Source organism: Eurytemora carolleeae, unplaced genomic scaffold, assembly GCF_000591075.1.
Source record: "Eurytemora carolleeae unplaced genomic scaffold, Eaff_2.0 scaffold592, whole genome shotgun sequence".
In the NCBI taxonomy this organism is placed as follows: domain Eukaryota; kingdom Metazoa; phylum Arthropoda; class Copepoda; order Calanoida; family Temoridae; genus Eurytemora; species Eurytemora carolleeae.
Window position 1 is genome coordinate 142003 of NW_019397035.1, and position 18164 is coordinate 160166.

Here is an 18164-nt window from a genome sequence, read left to right on the forward strand (position 1 = left end):
ATCAACCTCTTTTATTAATTTTCAGGCATCGAACTGAAATAGTATTCTTTTTCAGTCTTGTAAACTACAGTCTTTGGTTTGCTTGCGTAGAACAATGGCGCCGCTTCAGCAATGCGTAACAAAGTACGAGTACGGTTGCGTAAGCTTTCGACCTACGCATAGATACAGTACAAATAGGTAGATACATAGAAAGGTAGATAAATAGATAGAACTAACACTTGTTTTACTGCTTTTAACTGGTAGTTTTCTACAGTAGCCATTCTTCTTCTTCGTCTTTTTTATCTTTTTCTTTTTCTTTTTCGTCTTCTTTTTCTTTTTCTTTTTCTTTTTCTTTTTCTTTTTCTTCTTCTTCTTCTTCTTCTTCTACTTCTACTTCTACTTCTACTTCTACTTCTTCTTCTTCTTCTTCTTCTTCTTCTTCTTCTTCTTCTTCTTCTTCTTCTTCTTCTTCTTCTTCTTCTTCTTCTTCTTCTTCTTCTTCTTCTTCTTCTTCTCCTTTTATAATGAAAAATGTATTTATGATTTAAGGCAAAAGAAAAAATGCAACTTCAAGATTTAGAATGTGCAGTGTAACAATTTTCCTGATACTAATATCTTCCTCATCTGGTTAGTTATTAATATGTTCTTTTCATTATCATACATATATGAACGAAAAAATGCAACTTCAAGAATATGAATAAAGAACAATTTTCCGCAAATTTAGATTTCTATATATTTCATGCGGTTCTTTTACTCTACATATACATATGGTATCTCGATGCTACTTATTGAACTTAGTACGCCGGGGGTGGTAAATATTTTTGTAGATTTATTTTTAAACCAAAACTACATAAATTGGTAATTTTATATATCAAAACAGAAACTGTAAAAATTTTGGAGAAAAAATATAAAAATTTTGAAAACTATATTTCCACCCCATCCCAGGCAGCTGATATGCAACGCTGTGCCTGCCTTAATGGGTTCACATTCAGTCACTAGTCAGTTCTTCAGTCTTCACAGCTATAGTTGAGTTGACACTGTAAACAGCGGGTGATCAAGGATTATTCCAGTTTATATTTGGCGGATTACAGCAAACATATCTCGCGGATTACAGCTTAGATATTTTGCGGATTACAAAGTTTATCACAAACTGTTCAATGTACAATGTTCAGTTTGGACAGTTTAGATTAAGTGAACGTTTCCCATATTTTATTACTAAGTGAAAAATAATTAATATTTTTGAATTTCTATGAAATTGAAAAGGTATGATACTTAAATTAATATTAATATATTATATTAATTATATTCATATATCAATTAAATCTTTATTACAATTAAACAAGAATATCTAAATACGTTTTCATCATTATTAAAAAATGTTTTTCTTGATTTTTCATAGCATGTATTAACATCCACGTGTTAAAATAGTTGGAAAGTAATTATAGAAGTTTATTTTGTAAACCATCTAATTGAGATATCAAAACAAATTAGATTTTCTAATCATTTAACCCCCCCCCCCCCATAATTTCCGAGTTAGTTATATCACCCTCTCAAAAAATAGTTTTTTTATATTTCTAATGATAAAAACAAAGTGGAAATTATGAATAACCCTTAATTGAACTATACATACGTTCAAGTAGAATACAATATATAATAAAGTCCTACGTCAATCTGTCCATTACTAACATTTTTATGATTTATATATTTATATTTACATATATTTATATTTATTATTGTATTTATTATATTGTTGTCCCACACATACAAATGTTTTTAAAGGTCTGTACTTCAGCATATTATTCATTTCTTCATCTTTTAATTTTTTTTTCTTCATCCATTTCCTTGACCATCCATTCCTTTTTTTCACCTTCTAATCTCCCCCCCCCCCTACCCCAGCCACCGGTCCCCTCCTCCCTCTCGTTTCTTCCTGGATTTTTTTTCTGCTTCGTTGCCTTTGAAAGTTGCACCTGGGTCTGTCATATCAAAATATTTTTTATTTAAAATTACTTCTTTGTTCTGTCCGAACCTTAGACACGGGCTTTCTTTCTTTTTGTATCATACATAATACTGCAAAGGGTGGCAAGGTTGAATGTTTTGTTAAGAAAATAAATTCCCCTTCATAACCTCCCCCCCCCCCTTTAGAATGTTATAAACAAATTGTATTGAGCTGCAGAGGAAAACAAAAAAGTTTTTAAAAATGATAATTTATGCAAAATTGATTTTTTTAAAAACTTGATATAAAATTTTAAAAGAAACTCTTTTTGTTTATATCAGCATAAAAAGATATATTATTAAAAAATTATTTTGAGAAACCTTTTGTTTTAGAAAACTGACTATTTTCATTTGTGGTTTCTCTACAAAAGTGAATCGGAAAAAACTCTCTTAAAATGGAGGGTAACTTAAAATTACAACGCCACCCTTCAGTCCCTTTAAAATGCCCCTGAAGAGTTTGTAGTGAAATATTTGAAAAATTTAAAACCATCTCCGTATATCAACTTTCTACACGGCGTTTCGGTGTTTAAAAAAATCAAATGCTAAATTAATTCTATATATAAATTTAGTTTGGGTGTCAAAACGGCTGAACCGATTGGGCCCAAATTTTGTGTGGGACCTCACGTGACACCAGGGAAAGTTTATGAATGATCAAAATTTCAAAAATTTGTGTTGAAAAGTTTTTATTTTTGTAAAATTTTGAAAATGCGCGAAAAATATTATGAAATCCGCAAACTATTTTTGTTTTTGTTTCATACTGTACAAAGAGAAGATGCTCAGAGATAAAGCCACAATTAAAAGTTGAAATAGAAGATGGGCGCGAACCGCCCTAAAAGCCTAGTATTTATTAATTACAGGGCTAAAATTTATATATTTCAAAAGCCCTTGAAAAATGGATGTAATAACATTTGTCACATGTTAATATTTGTCAAAATTAAAAATGATTATTTATAAACATTTTTCCGACGTACATTTGAACTTTTTGAAAATCCTCCCTTGCACCCTAACCATTAAAGTTAGAGGTCTATTTTTTATGAAATGTTAGACAAAGGACATTTATCACACTCCCTCCCCTATCTCAACTCAAATTATAGGGGGGGGGGGACAAAAATAGCCCAAGCCGGGATAGGGTTAATGTTTCAAGTGTAGAGAGATTTAAATAAATCGTTGCAAGCAGGCTTAAACTAAATTTTAGCTGACTTTTATTGAAAGAGATTCATCTCTTATTTGTCAATTTTGTCCACATATAAATATTTCAACACGGGTAATCAAAATGTATTTCAAATATTGATTTCCATGTCACATAATTGTTGCATCAGTACTAACAACAAATCGCAGATTTTTCCCCGTTATTACTGGTGGATTTCTGACTTTTATAGAAAAGACATTGATTCATTGCCACAAACTCTCATTTTCTAATCCCTATATCTATGCAGCCCATTGGCGTAGACCCTTGATATTTCAAACTATAAATTCTGTTTGATCAAGTAATCTTAAGTGTTTGTTAAACAGATAAACAAAAGGAGAACAAATTTTTTGGAATAAAGTTTGAAATATTAAGGGTTTTTTGCCATCAGGTTGCAAAGTTTTAGGGATAAGAACATTTGAGTTTGTGACAAAAGACTCAATTCCTTTGTGAAAGAAAGTTTTTATTTGTATTATCAAGTTAACGATTTGTCTGTTTCAATCCTAGAAACTTTGATATCAATGGAAATAATAATTAAAAATAGTTTACGGCGAATACTAAGCGCTTTTGATCTTTACTAATCTTACTTCTATCTGTTTCATCTATAGGAGAAAATTGTTAAAAACTACTTATAATGACGAACGTAGCGTCCATACAAATTTAGAAAGTTGCAATATACGACTCGTATCGTAAAATAATTAATTTAATTACAAACAAATCATTCATATTAAAACTTAAAGTCATCGATTATAAACGAAAGTCATCGATTATTAACGTTCTTTTTAAGCCGTGAATTTACAATAGTAATTTCTAATCTGTTTTATTGTATAAAAAACATGATTATTTTTATCCTTGACTATTTATAATAAATACAACTTTTTGTGTCAACATAACTCACCAGGGGGGCTGGAACTTGTTTAAGAATTTCATTGTCTTCTAACTTTAAATCAGCCCACAATTTGTCCGGGGATTTAAGGAAGTTCTTGTTCTTAATTATAAATAAGCTTAGTAACGTGTTTTGTTTTTTAAGTTTGATTCAAAAATTATTTAAATTTTTTTTCATTAAAAAGTATTTTTTTAAATTGAATTCCTGTAACGTATTCGTATAAGATCGATTGAATTTTGTAACACTAGCTGAAGGGCCCGGAGTTGACCGTGGAAAACAAATTCTAAATTTTTTTTAATTTTAAATTTTGAAGAAAAAAAATGTAGAAAAAAAAACGATTTTTGTAGCCTATAACACCCCCCGACCAACCTTGAGTGTCCACAAAAAAATTCAGCCCTATCTGTCCAGGTGTTTAGCCAACTTTACGCAACATGTATATTTGTATGTCTTGTTTTATCATATATAGATGGAAAACTTGTTCGATTTATTTCCCAATTTAACTCTTGTTAACCAATATCATTATTGATCTAAAAGTACCCTTCAAATTTGCAATACGCAAAAACTAGAAAAATATATCAGGTTATTTCTACAAGTTGTTTTATGTCTTAGAATCAGTTTGAAGGATGTTCAGAAATATTCACTTTTTTTAGAATATAGACTGTATATTAGACGAAACTTAAGATTATAAACAAAAGTTATGACTATTTATATATTATTTGAGATATATTTTGAACTAAATGTTTAATAACAGAATTTAATAGAGCATTAAATTCTACTTTATTCACCTGTTGTAAAGACAATTAAACGTTGAACAAAAAATACGCATTTAAGGACCTGTAAGCGTTTGTTAAAGTGGCTTTTCATTTAAAAAAGTATGGTTTTATTTTTGACGCGTTTTGAATTCTGGCAATTTCGTACATTGTCTATGTGGCATTATTTCGCAAGATCCTTTCATAAAGAAACCATTATTGAAATTAATCAATTTTCCGGGAGAAAAAGAATGATTTCTGTTCCACCCTTGATAAGCCAACGGTTTAATCATCTTAAATGAAAATAAATTTCGCCTTCAGTCCTATTTCAGAAATTTTATAAAAGTTTGCTGTGTAAAATTTGCATATAATCAACGAGGTTATAGTGTATAGAGTGATGATGTACGCTAATCCTTTACTAATTGTATAGGCCGGGAACTATACCGAGAGCGTACTGCATATATTTTTTATTATAAGGAGATTCTGGTCTAGCCTATTGTATATCATTATTAGTAAACAGTTGTAGGTGTACAGTACAGCTAGCTGAGTACAGAGGTGGGAAACTATCATCCCCCTGCATAAAATGGATCAGATTTGTTCGATATTAAAACTACAACAAGGCCGCGAAGCAACCCCCCCCCCCCACAACAAAGCCTTATATGTAGATATTAGAAGGCGTTGCGTATAGATACTATTAAAAGATTTGGCTTTATAAAGGCCTCTGCTTATGTTTATTTGACGGTTCATTGCTTTGAATTAAAAATTATCTAAAAGGTCAATTTTAAATTTAGAGAGAAAAAAAATTGTATTTTTTAATCATCTATTTTGTTGTTTAAAATTTTTTTACTGTCATTTTTCCTCTAATTTTTTATGATTTTTTCTTAAGGAAAACTAAAATTTATTTCTGTTTTATACATTCTGTGTTTTTTAATTAAATCAATTTATTAAACCCTACGCAGTACTCAATAGATCTAATTAAAATTTTTAGAATATGTATTACAACAAGTTTCGGGTCTTTTTTATGTTTCTTAAATGAACGCGATGTCTTTAATTTTCACAAGCACAGGTTTAGTAAAAGAACTTATTCACGTCAAATTAAAGTACATATCACGTTAAATTAAAGTAAATTTCACGTCATACTAAAGTAAATTTCACATCAAACCAAAGTAAATTCACGTCAAACTAAAGTAAATTTCACGTCAAACTAAAGTAAATTTCACGTCAAACTAAAGTAAATTTCACATCAAATTATAGTAAATTTCACGTTAAATTAAAGTAAATTTCAGGTTAAATTAAAGTAAAGGAATTGAGTCTTTGGAACAAAATCAAATATTTAAACCTCAATATCTTTAGAACTGGATGTTGTAAACCTTTGATATTTCAAACTCAGATTATTTGATCTAACAGAATTAATAGCTTGAAATATATAAGGTCTGCAACATTTGGTTCCAAAGATATAGTGATTAGAAAATCAGAGTTTGTGGCAAAGACTCAATTCCTTTCAGGTTAAATTAAAGTAACTTTTACGTTAAATTAAAGTAAATTTCACCTTAAATTAAAGTAAATTACACACCAATCTACAGTAAATTTCCTGTTAAATTAAAACATTTTTGTTTTCAAACCTAACTCCTGTTGTTACAGAGCTATTGAGAAGAACAAAAATGTTTCATATTTCTTGAATGATAACCAATTAAAAGTAATGAGTCTTTGACACAAAATCTGACTTTCTCATCTGTATATCATCATATATCAACCCAATGTAGACTTAGATATTTCAAACTATGAATTCTGTTAGAATTTAAGTTTGAAATATCAAAGGTTTACACAACAGGTTACAAAGATATAGGGATTAGAACATTTGAGTTTGTGGCAACATCTCAGTTCCTTTGCTTCAATATGTTGGCGTGAAATCTAAACCAAAGGCGATACAAGGTCAAAAAGTCGCACCAGTAATGGCGCATACATTTTACCGCGCTTCTCGGATAAATTTCTAATCGTTTAAATCTTTCAGCGATCAAGCAGAATTCATAATTTTACCATTTCACCATTATGTTGCAAAGATATTGCGGGTTCTGCAGTATAAGAATAACTTGTGCATTTATAAAACAGCAATATCTTCCTCATTATTAATCCAATAGAGGACTCAGGGGAATTTTGTGAAGCGGTATTTAAACCCATTCGAATTTCAAAATGTTAGATAAAGAATTTGCATTGTGTAACGCGATGTTATGAAAATCCTTTTCGTGTCATTTCTTTTCACTCTTTCCTGGAAATGTGCGCAGTGGTTTTTGGAAAAACTAATAATAACCTTAAATAACTAATAAAATCTTATATAACTTGAAAAATGTATCTGAATTGTTTATTAGATTTCTGAAATACCATATTGTTGAAATAATATTATTATTGCTTATTTTATAACTTTTTATACAAGGGGGGGGGAAAGCTTCTTTAATGATAATTAAAATTATTTATTAATATATTCACATGCTAATTCTACAGTGGGTTCTGTAAAACTGTGCAGTGTACACAGACCAAATTAGTTTGTGTTTCAAATTGTTAAACAAATTCATGTATAGATTGGTTTAATGTTGTTCTCCTTTACTACAGTTTTATTGGTAACACTATAGATGAGAATTTTGCCAATTACTTCTTAAAAACCAAAGTTATTAAACAAGTGCTTTACAGTGCTAAAATTTACATGTAAAGGGCTACAGAAAAGCAAAAGTGAGTTAGAGTGGCAACATAGCAAGACGTTGCGACACTTCAAAGTCGTCTCTGTCTTAAAAAATTAATGAGACTTTTTATATGTGTGTATATGTATACAAAATAATTTACAAACAATTGTGATTTACAATAAATAAAGTTCCAAAAGTTTAGGTGAAATAATCTTGTTTTTACATTAAAGCAAACAAAAGTTAACAATCCATAAAACAGATTTAAATGCCTGAAGCATTTCTGGCATTCTTGACCTTGCTCAAAGGACACACTTTTGCACGCCAATCCAGTGTTCAAAACTCTTTTAGTATCACGCCGATCCTATACACCGCAAATCTGACAATACATTTTTTGGAAACTTTTTCTAGCGCATCCAATAATCCAATAATCCCATTCCTGGTAAAAATTTTCGCGCGCGCTATTCAGATTCCGCAAATAAACCCCGATGCACTTTCCGCAAAGTTTTCACGCTAATTTAATTTTTGCAAATTTGTCATGCGCCAATCAAATTTCCGCAATCTTTTCACGCCAGTCCAATTTCAACAAACCTTTCACGTCAATCCAAATTTCTCAAATTTTTCACGCTAATCTATTTTTTGCCAAATTTTTATGCCGATTTAATTTCCGCAATCTTTTCACGCTGATCCTAATGTTGCAAGTTGATCGAGTAAATCCTAGTTAAGTAAATTTTACATGACGCATTAAATTTCAGTTTTCCCTTTTATATTCTATTAGATATAGTTTTATACTATATTCTATTAGATAATATATATTCATATTCATATATTACTTTGTTTTGGCATTCATTATTCATTTTTAAAGTTTGAAACTTATATTTCTTTCTCAGTTTTAAAGCGAACACGGATCGCCAAAACACATTAAAAAATATTATAATATGTACATTTTAAGAAGATATTGGTCCGACTTTGTGACCTTTTAACTCATCTAGTTTTCAGTTTATACAAAAGAGCATCTTTCAACCGCCTCCGCCGCTACACTCCGCCTCAATTCTTGCACATTTTTGGAATAAAATATGCTTCTTCTGCTTCATGTGAAAAAAACTATTTTGTAGACATGTTTTAATTTCTAAATGTATTCTATAAATGAGTGTTGTGGCCCAACAAATGATTTGATTTGATTTGATTGCATATTATTTTCTGAGAGTGGGCGGGTTTAGAATTATTTACCACTCTGTTCAATCTTTAAAGTACAAGTTCTAGACTGGTTTTAATATTATTCCATCCAGCAAATTAGAAATATTTACCACTCTGCTCAATATTTAAAGTACAAGCTCTAGACTGGTTTTAATATTATTCCATCCAGTAAATTAGAATTATTTACCACTCTGCTCAATATTTAAAGTACAATCTCTAAACTGGTTTTAGTTACTCCATCCAGCAAATTTTCGAGTTTCCTATATGTAAAGAAACCATATGTTATTTCTTTACTCAAAAAGTGTCGGACCCTTTCAAGAAACTGGGTTTACGATACTGGGTTTCATTCACTCATACTCTGTCTAAAGTTTCTGTCTCTGAGTTAAATTACAATATCGCGTGTTTATAAAGCGCATAAAACATGTGTAAAATATATCTAGCACTCATATTATACCTGATACAAATTTTAACATTTCAACCTAATCCAACATTAAAAATGAATGGAAAATATTTCAGATGAAGTTCTAAATTATTTTTTATAGATAAAAGAATAAAACATCAAATATGTTTTTGTAATTTAGTAACATTGAAGTGTATCTTTGAATGCATAGCTGATAATCATATCTGCATGGATTGACTGTCATCAATTAATGTTGTTATTTGTGTATTCTCAATTTTTTCCTTTCTAAAAATATCTTGACTCCAGTCGTCTGAGTGTCTGCTTAGTGTTTAATAACTGCAAATTGACCTAAATATATAAACTGAATCCAATTTCAAGGAAACTTGGATTTTTGCACAGTTTTAAACTGCCTTGAAAAGATTTGGCACAGATATTGATAGTGTTGCTTGATTTTTAAAATTTTAGATTTGGATGATTTTGGTAAATAGATCCTCTTTGAGTTCAAAGGAAAAAGAGCATAATAGAAATCACGAAAACAATTCTTGTAAATATTTTTGAATTTTTTCTATAGTTGAAAAAATCTTAGAAATATATCATCGAACTCTTCTCAAGCTTATCTGTTTCACAATTTTTCAAAATGATTGGTTTATTTTTTTGTTCCGTGCAATTAAAGAAAATTAAATCAAGATTTTTTTCTTAAAGGGACCGTTCACTTTTTTGGGTAATTTCAGGGTAAACTAAACAGCCTAAGCGCTATTCATCGGTAATAGTCTTACTTTTCAAAGACAACTGTGGCCGGAGAAAAAGCCGATTTTTCGTTCAGAATTTGAGCGCAAAGGAACGGTTCCTTTCTATACACACTATTTGATGTTTTTTTCAGTATGTTGTGAATCANTAATTGATTGCCGTAGAGGACGTCGTCTTTGTATACACAGTTTACGTGTTTTAAAACGAAAAACGTAAATTTCTTGCTAACTCAAATGTCAAAAGTTTTCATATTTTAGTATGTAACAACGAACACATAATGACATTAAAATATGATAAATTTAAATTTTATTGGACTGTTGTTACTGAAAAAAAACATCAAATAGTGTGTATAGAAAGGAACCGTTCCTTTGCGCTCAAATTCTGAACGAAAAATCGGCTTTTTCTCCGGCCACAGTTGTCTTTGAAAAGTAAGACTATTACCGATGAATAGCGCTTAGGCTGTTTAGTTTACCCTGAAATTACCCAAAAAAGTGAACGGTCCCTTTAAATTTAATCTTTTACAAAAGAAAATAAAGAAAAACCATTCAACAGCTGCTTGGGATCATGAGTATAAGGAAACAGACAGTATACATTTCGTACAGTTGTCTCTGAAGTCTCATCCTTTGAGGGTAACCCTGTATATTATTGAATAAGTATAAATACTGTTCAATTGAAATTATTCTTGGGAATCTAGGTTTTTTATTAACAACAAATCTACGAATTATGTAAAAAAATCTATGATAATTTAAAAAAACAAACAATTCTTTAGAATTCTGTTCAACTTAATCGGTACCATTTCATAATTTTAAATTGTTGAAAATTCAAATATTGTTAACACGTGATTTTTGAAAATAAACCCACGCGCCGCTGATTTATGAAACATAGATATTATGATCAAATTGCAAATTACTTTAAAAGATTATTTTTTTAGTAAATAAAAAAATTGGATAAAAGTATTTTCCCGAAATTGTTTGGTTATAAACTTATCAAAATATATCCAGTCTTTAGATAAAATATGTTTTTTTCTTAAACCCATCCCCCCCCATCTCTGATTTTATTTGCATTTTATTTACAATATCTAAAAGATGGATCAAGCCTTTTTCTCCTCGATAAGAAAATTTAATCCAGTCCAGACAAGTGACGCCGACTTGAGTGGTTCTTTTAACAGTGCATCTAATCCAGAAATTGGTGCCATTAATATTTAAATAATTTGGCGCCAAATTTAATATTTTTTACATTTCAGATTTGACGAATGCAGGGGACTTTAAGGTCTAATTCAGCAAGGAACAAAATTTTTAAAACAATTACAAAGCGTTTGATTAAACAAACTGAGTTTTTGCCACTAACTCTGATTTTCTAAATCCTATATCTTTGCAACCCAATGTCGTAGAAATTTAATATTTTAAACTAAGACTTCTGTTACCTAGATAAAATATTTTAAGTTAAAACAGCAAAAGTTTACATCATCAGGTTGCAAAAAGATTAGAAAATTTAACTTTGTGGCAAAAACTCAGATCCTTCAACATTCAAAATTCGAAAAAAATTATTTGTAATAAAAAAATTGATGTCAGTGCGTCAAGTGAAATCCTGGAGGTGGATCAGAACACCCCTGAAACCTCTCAGAGGATAGAACCCCCATGGGAGCATGAGTGGCCCCTAACTGCAGAAAGTCCAAAAACGCCCCTGAAGGAGGGGGACAGAGGATCTTGGCCCCTAGAAGAAAGAACACTAAGACTTGAAATGGAGGTAAAGTTTAATTTCTCTGTTTTGATATTTCATGGATGGCTTTTTTATCGTTAAACTGTCACTCAAACATGATTTTTTGGGATATGGATCTTATATAAAAGTGTAAGTATGGGGAAGTATGGATGGAAAGGGAGAAGTTTTGATGACATTGGAGTATGGATGAAAAGATAGAAGTGGATGAAAAGGGAAAAGTATCGATGAAAAGGGAGAAGTTTGGATGAAAAGGTAGAATGTGGATAAAAAGGGAGAAGTTTGGAAGAAAAGGGAGAAGTATTTAATCAAAGGAAGACGTATGAAAGTGCACTGGTAGAGAAAAAAGAGAAGTACAAAAGTAAAGGAAGTAGTTTGAGTGCAATGGTAGAAAAAGAGAAGTACAAAAGTAATAGAAGAAGTATGAATGCAATGGTAGAAAAAAGAGAAGTGCAAAAGTAAAGGAAGAAAAGTATGAGTGCAATGGTAAAAAAAGAGAAGTACTAAAGTAAAGGAAGAAGTATGAGTGCAATGGTAGAAAAAAGAGAAGTACAAAAGTAAAGGAAGAAGTATGAGTGCAATGGTAGAAAAAAGATAAGCATATGAAAGCAAAGGAAGAAGTATAAAATTGGGAAAAAAGAGACGCACATGAAAGCAATTGAAGAAGTATAAAAGTACAATGTTAGAAGAAGGAAAAGGCAAGATAAAGATATAAAATGTTATATTCTATAATGTGTATACAGTATACACAATTCGTCTGACCCCCACTTAAGCATACTTAAAGATTTCTAATCCTCTGAAGTATCTAATATTGGACTCCTAATATTACATAGATTAAGTTATCTAGTTCTCTAATCTCTATTTCAGGGATAAATATTTATCTTTAAAGTGACTGCTGTCTTGATTTTAAGTAACCCTTAATTTGTAAAGTTACATATCTTATTTACAACGGTACTCTTAAATGAGATATCCTTTTTTGTTTAACTTAAAATTTTTAATTTCAATTGTGGTTTCTCAAATAACTGCTTAGATGTTACCGTTGCACATATTTTATATAAAGGGTCATTCACGTCCACAGCCACCTTAAAGTTTCCCAAATTCCCAAATTCAAATTCAAATTATGCGACATTACTGGTACGATTATGTGACCTCTTGGCTCCTTTAGTTTTCATTTTTTTGCACAACCAAAAGCAAATTTAACCAAGATGAGTTATGATAGAAAACATATAAGATTTCAATCTAACGTGCAATTAACTTTAGTTTGACGTGGCTCTCCTATTTAAGCATTTTCAATTCAACGCCGACTTTAAATCTCATTATTTTTGACACTGTTTGGAACACGCACTTAGTGTCAAGTTATCTTACAGGTTTAAACTTTAATCATCCCCGGCCACTCACCTACCCATCCCCTCCCCACATACAGGGTGTCTCAATAAAATTGGAAATTGATTGACAAAAGTCGAAAATTTGAAAAATGGCAAATTCAAGAGCAACAGTTAAAAAGCTAAAAATGTAAGTTTGAAAGGTGGGCGAGAAGCGCGTAATGCCGTAGTTTTATTATATAAAAGATTGTATAAAAATGTGTTCAGGAAGGAGAGGATGAGGAGGTTGATTCCTGGCCCCCAAGTGAGGACGAAGCACAAGATTTTGAACAATTTAGGAAAAAACAAAACTTTTTTATCCTTTAACCAAAAATATGCGGATCCATGGATCCGGATCCAAGAGGTAAAATATCAACCAAAAACTGCAAAAAAAACTTTTTTACTCCTAAAACGAAAATATCAACTTTAAAAAAAAGAGAGATTATAATAATTTCCTCATTTCTGAATGGTTCATCGAGTTTTAGGACAAAAATATGCGAAAAAAAATAAAACAAAAATTTGAAAATTATTTTTTGTTAAAAAATTCAGTAAATCTTAAAGAAATGACCTGGATCAGGATCCCGGATCCATTTTTTTCCAGTGCGGATCCAGGATTCGGATCCGGATCCGCATCAAAATTAAATGGATTCTAAGCACTGCTTTTAACCAAATACTTTTAATGGGAAAAACTACGAAAGTTCAAAAATTATGTCAAAATACTTTAAAGGTGACTTTTTAGCGAACCTCAACTTTGAACGTGACATGAGAGATTCACAACGCTATCCTACATCAGCCGTAAAATCAAATTAAATATGAGAAAGATATAATTGTTTTTGTATTGTAAAGGAACTGAAGTTTTGCCAAAAATCTAATTTTTTTATCCTTATGTCTTTGCAACCCGATGGCATAGATCTTTGATATTTCAATCTAAACCGTTGGGTTAAATAGTCTAAGTTTGAAACAGCAAAGGTTTACATCATTAGTTTGAAAAGATATTGTGATTAAAAAATTTGAGTTTGTGGCAAAGACTCAGTTCCTTTATCGATTAATAAAATTTATTTCATGGTCTCAGCTGAAAAAGTCAGCTTGTCACTTTCACTTAGAGAATCCACAATTAGAAAACTATCATTTTGAGAAAGAAAACTAAGATTGATTCAATCATTTCTACGGTGAAAATGGTTAAGGGTACCGTTGTGAATCTGACTGGCAATTCTTCAAATGTATGGTCACGTGAACTAACGTAAACATTCAAGCTTATATTTTTCCTTTTTAAAATTAATTTGTTTGTTTAAAAGTGATGATGAGGCGTATCATTGTTCCCTGACTCCTTTTATTGGCAAGGGGAATTCCAGCAAAGGAGGGGGAATTCCAAACAGTGAAGGGGGAAAAATCCTTGACAAAAGTGATACAAAAGTTGATACGCAATCAAGTGATATAAATTTGATGAATAAAGTGACAAGTGACAAAGGAGAAGGGAGAGAAGGAGGTGAAAAAGAAGAAGAAGGGGAGGATGGCAGAGGTGAAGGTGGAGAAGGAGGAGAAGGTGGAGAAGAAGGAGAAGGAGGAGAAGGAGGAGGTTACGACCTAGACGATATCGATGCTGTACTAAATGAGGACAAACCTAAAACTCTATTTAGTGAAGGAGGACTGCTGGAAGAAATACGGTAAGAGAAAGACAATCAATTGTTTCTTAATTAAAGGCATGACAATAATTCTTGTTAAATGTTGAAAACATACTGATTTAGCAAAACTGTCAAACTATAATACATCTAATTCATATTAAAAAGCTGTCTAAACTTGTTTTGAATTTTACCCGCAGTAACAAATTTTAATTCAAAGCACATTCTATATAACACCACCGTTTAATAGCCACGCAAATTGTAAATTTGCATAACGCAAATGTGTGCAGAAAATGAATTGCATTTGCTACAACTTGCGGTAAGGGCGGGGGTTGAAAGTTGGCAAGTTAATAACTGAAATTGTGACCAAAATAACTCCCATTTCCGCAAAATAATTTAGCTTTAAAAGTGACTGTTTGCGAAATTTTAGATATTATGTTTGGTCCTATGATCTGCAGTATATCAGATGTCTCTATAAATATAATTTTATTGAACCTGTCCTAGTTAATTACTTCAAAATATGTTCTTTCCATGCTCGCCAAAAAAAATGTCGGGCTTAATCACGTTGATAACAATGTTGTTATCGATTCACATTCCTTAAAGGGACTGTTATGGAAAAATGAAAGGGGGTATAGGCTGAAAGTTAATCACTTTAGCTCTAATCAATAGCTAAAGTGATTAACTTTCAGCCTATACCCCTTTTTATTTTTCCATAACAGTCCCTTTAAATCACTGAATATACGTATAATCGTGGATGCATATAGAATAGGAAAAAACATAGACATGAAAACTGAAAAACTTTCGCACATTGTAAGAAAAAATATCTGATCACACTTAGAAGATTTTGTTAGAATATGAGAACATTTTTTTTGTGTTAGGTCCGGCCAACTAGCTAAACATATGTACGATATCCTGATTATTATCTTACTAAATTCTAATAAAATATTTTGAAAAGCTCTCGGCTTTTTGATAAAATGTTCTAACATTCCAATAAGAATACTGTTAACAGCCAACTACAAAGGTGAAAGGCGTTGAAACCCAACCCTGCGTTTCTCTCCTAAATTCTTAACAGACAAAAAGTTTGTCCGTGAAATGGAGAAACTCAAATTCTCAATCAATCTTAGACCTTTAAGTTTTTTAGAAAACAACAAAGGGTTTCAGGAGATACATTTTCAAGATTTTTATGTAGAACAAAGATTAAAATCGTGCATAAAGAAATAAAATCAAAGGATTTGAGTCGGTGCCGCAAACTCAAATTTTCTAATCTCTATATCTTTACAACCTGATTGTGTTAGCCTTTGATATTTCAAACTTGATTGTTTTATCTATCAGAATCCATAGTTTGAATATATCTGGTCTACGACATTGGGTTGCAATGATATAGGGATTAGAAAACAAAAGTTTCAAGACTCAATGTCTCTGTCAATAACAAACTCTAATTTTCTAATCATATATCATATCTTTGTAACCTCATGTCGTAGATCTTTAATATGTCAAGCTATGAATTATGTTGAATTAAATAATCTAAATTTGAAATATTAAAAGGTTTAGACTATAATGTTCTAAAGATATAGAAAGTGTTCAATTCCTTTCTTGAAAAAATAATTTTTAATTTTTCAATTTTTTAATTTTTTAATGTTTACCAGACATTTTCCTTATACTTAAGAACACACAACAAATAAACCTTGAAAATAAAACATTAAATGTTTTAAATTCCATTCACGAATAAACAATTAAAACACACTAAACAGCACAGAAAACAACAATTTTAATGAAATTCTAATATTTTGAGACTAAAAATCATTGTTTGCTCAATTATCTCACGCTTTCAACACCTTACCTATTTAATTATAGTAGTACTTCTTCCTTAAAGGGAGTGTTCGCGAAAAATGAAAGGGGGTATAGGCTTAATGCGATAAAAAAGCGCTTTTGATCGCTACTAATCTTACTTCTATCTGTTGCGTCTATAAGGAGAAAATTGATAAAGACGTCTCATACCGAAGAGCGTAGCGCCCATACAAATTGAGGAAGTTGGAACATACGACTTAGACCGTAAAAAAATCAAATTAATATCAAACAAATCATTCAGATATTACAATTTATAGTCATCGATTATCTTTCGCCACATTTGTATAAATTTAATATTTCATACTAGTTTTGATTTAGTTTTTTTAAAATAATATTTAGCTTACAACTTGTTTTCGAACATTCCTGGAAAATATGAAAATGTCGTCTTCATTACCAAAAATCCTCGAAACAGGAATAAACGTTTTTATAAGTAACTCTCAGATCATAACAATTAAAACATATTATGAAAAATCAACTATATATAAATGTGGCGAAAGATAATCGATGACTATAGGTTGTAATATCTGAATGATTTGTTTTAAATTAAATTGATTTTTTTACGGTCTAAGTCGTATGTTGCAATTTTCTCAATTTGTATGGACGCCATGTTATTCGGTATGAGACGTCTTTAACAATTTTCTCCTTATAGACACAAAACAGAGAAAAAAAAGAAGAAGCGAGAAAAAACGCGCTTTTTTATCGCATTAAGCCTATACCCCCTTTCATTTTTAGCGATCACTCCCTTTAAACCCTACCTAGGACCTATTAAACCCCTTCAAGTCCTGACTCCTGATCTATTTACAAAACTGTCATCACTCCTTATCTTTAAACTGTCGCAACGCATTTTACTCAATGCGAAAAAAGTCTTTTAAATGTTTTCTAAATAACTGTTTTCTTTATAGTTTTTTTTTAGCCCTATCGTTTTTTTAAGAAAGTCTTTTTTCTGTCTGTTTGTATCCAATAAACGTCAAAACGTTTGAACTGATCGGGCCCAAATTGTGTGTGGTACCTCACATGACTCTAGGGAAGGTTTATGGATGTTTATAACTTCAAAAAAAATTATTTTTATGAAAGTTTGAAAATTCACGAAAAATCTTATGAAATCTACAAAAAATTTTGTTAGTTTTAGTTTTATATTGTACAAAGAGAAGATGCTCGCAGATAGAGCCACAATTAAATGGTGTACATAGTTATGATTTCTACTAAACTTAAAGTACACAAAAAAAAATTGTAATAATCATCCTAACAAGAAACAGCCTTATTTTTATCGGGTTTTCAAAGAATTGATGCACTCATTGCACTTCAACCCAACTTAACTTAAAGTATGCATGAAAAGATGCCAAGAGATATCCATTTATAGAGTATCCATGTTTAACAGAGCTTGCATTTTTGCTTATCTCAGATTATTTTGTATTAATATATATAACGTGTCATATTTATAAATGACAATTGTACATTAAATCGACCAACAAGTTTTGTTTTTATAATTATTAGAAATATTTATCCGTACTGATACGCACTACCCGCATAGAACAAGCGACGCTGTTTTAGAGTCTGAAAACGACCCGCACGACCCCAAAAACGGGCGCCGGCCCGACTCTGTTTTAGTACTAATAAAAGAGTCGTTTTTAGACCGAAAAGACCCTGAATCCGTCTCTCCTCAAAACGGATGGGTGTCGGTTTACTTCACGGCAGGGGGCCATTATCTCCCTCAAGATTTATTACTTTGGCGCCATATGTCTACATCTGCAAGCTGTCGAGACAAGCTGTTTTCCACCCCCCACCCCCCCCTGTAATCATGGAGATATATAG

The 18164-nt window shown here is 31.0% G+C and overlaps 1 protein-coding gene across 1 annotated transcript; it reads left to right on the plus strand.

The window, feature by feature from the left end:
* The first annotated feature begins 968 nt into the window (after positions 1-968).
* Positions 969-15105, plus strand: LOC111711302 (spore wall protein 2). The gene is made up of 5 exons (XM_023485627.1): positions 969-1242; positions 11052-11092; positions 11380-11554; positions 13114-13184; positions 14181-15105. Exons 2-5 carry the CDS (start codon positions 11061-11063, stop codon positions 14551-14553), a joined length of 651 nt encoding a protein of 216 aa, XP_023341395.1. The 5' UTR covers positions 969-1242; positions 11052-11060; the 3' UTR covers positions 14554-15105.
* Positions 15106-18164: the final 3059 nt, after the last annotated feature.

Bases quoted from the DNA above. Each gene is read 5' to 3' on its own strand.
- LOC111711302 (XM_023485627.1), top strand. From the start codon at position 11,061: ATGCAGGGGACTTTAAGGTCTAATTCAGCAAG. The intron at 11,093-11,379 runs GAACAAAATTTT...AATTGATGTCAG, and splicing joins TTAAGGTCTAATTCAGCAAG to TGCGTCAAGTGAAATCCTGG. The intron at 11,555-13,113 runs GTAAAGTTTAAT...AAATGTGTTCAG, and splicing joins CACTAAGACTTGAAATGGAG to GAAGGAGAGGATGAGGAGGT.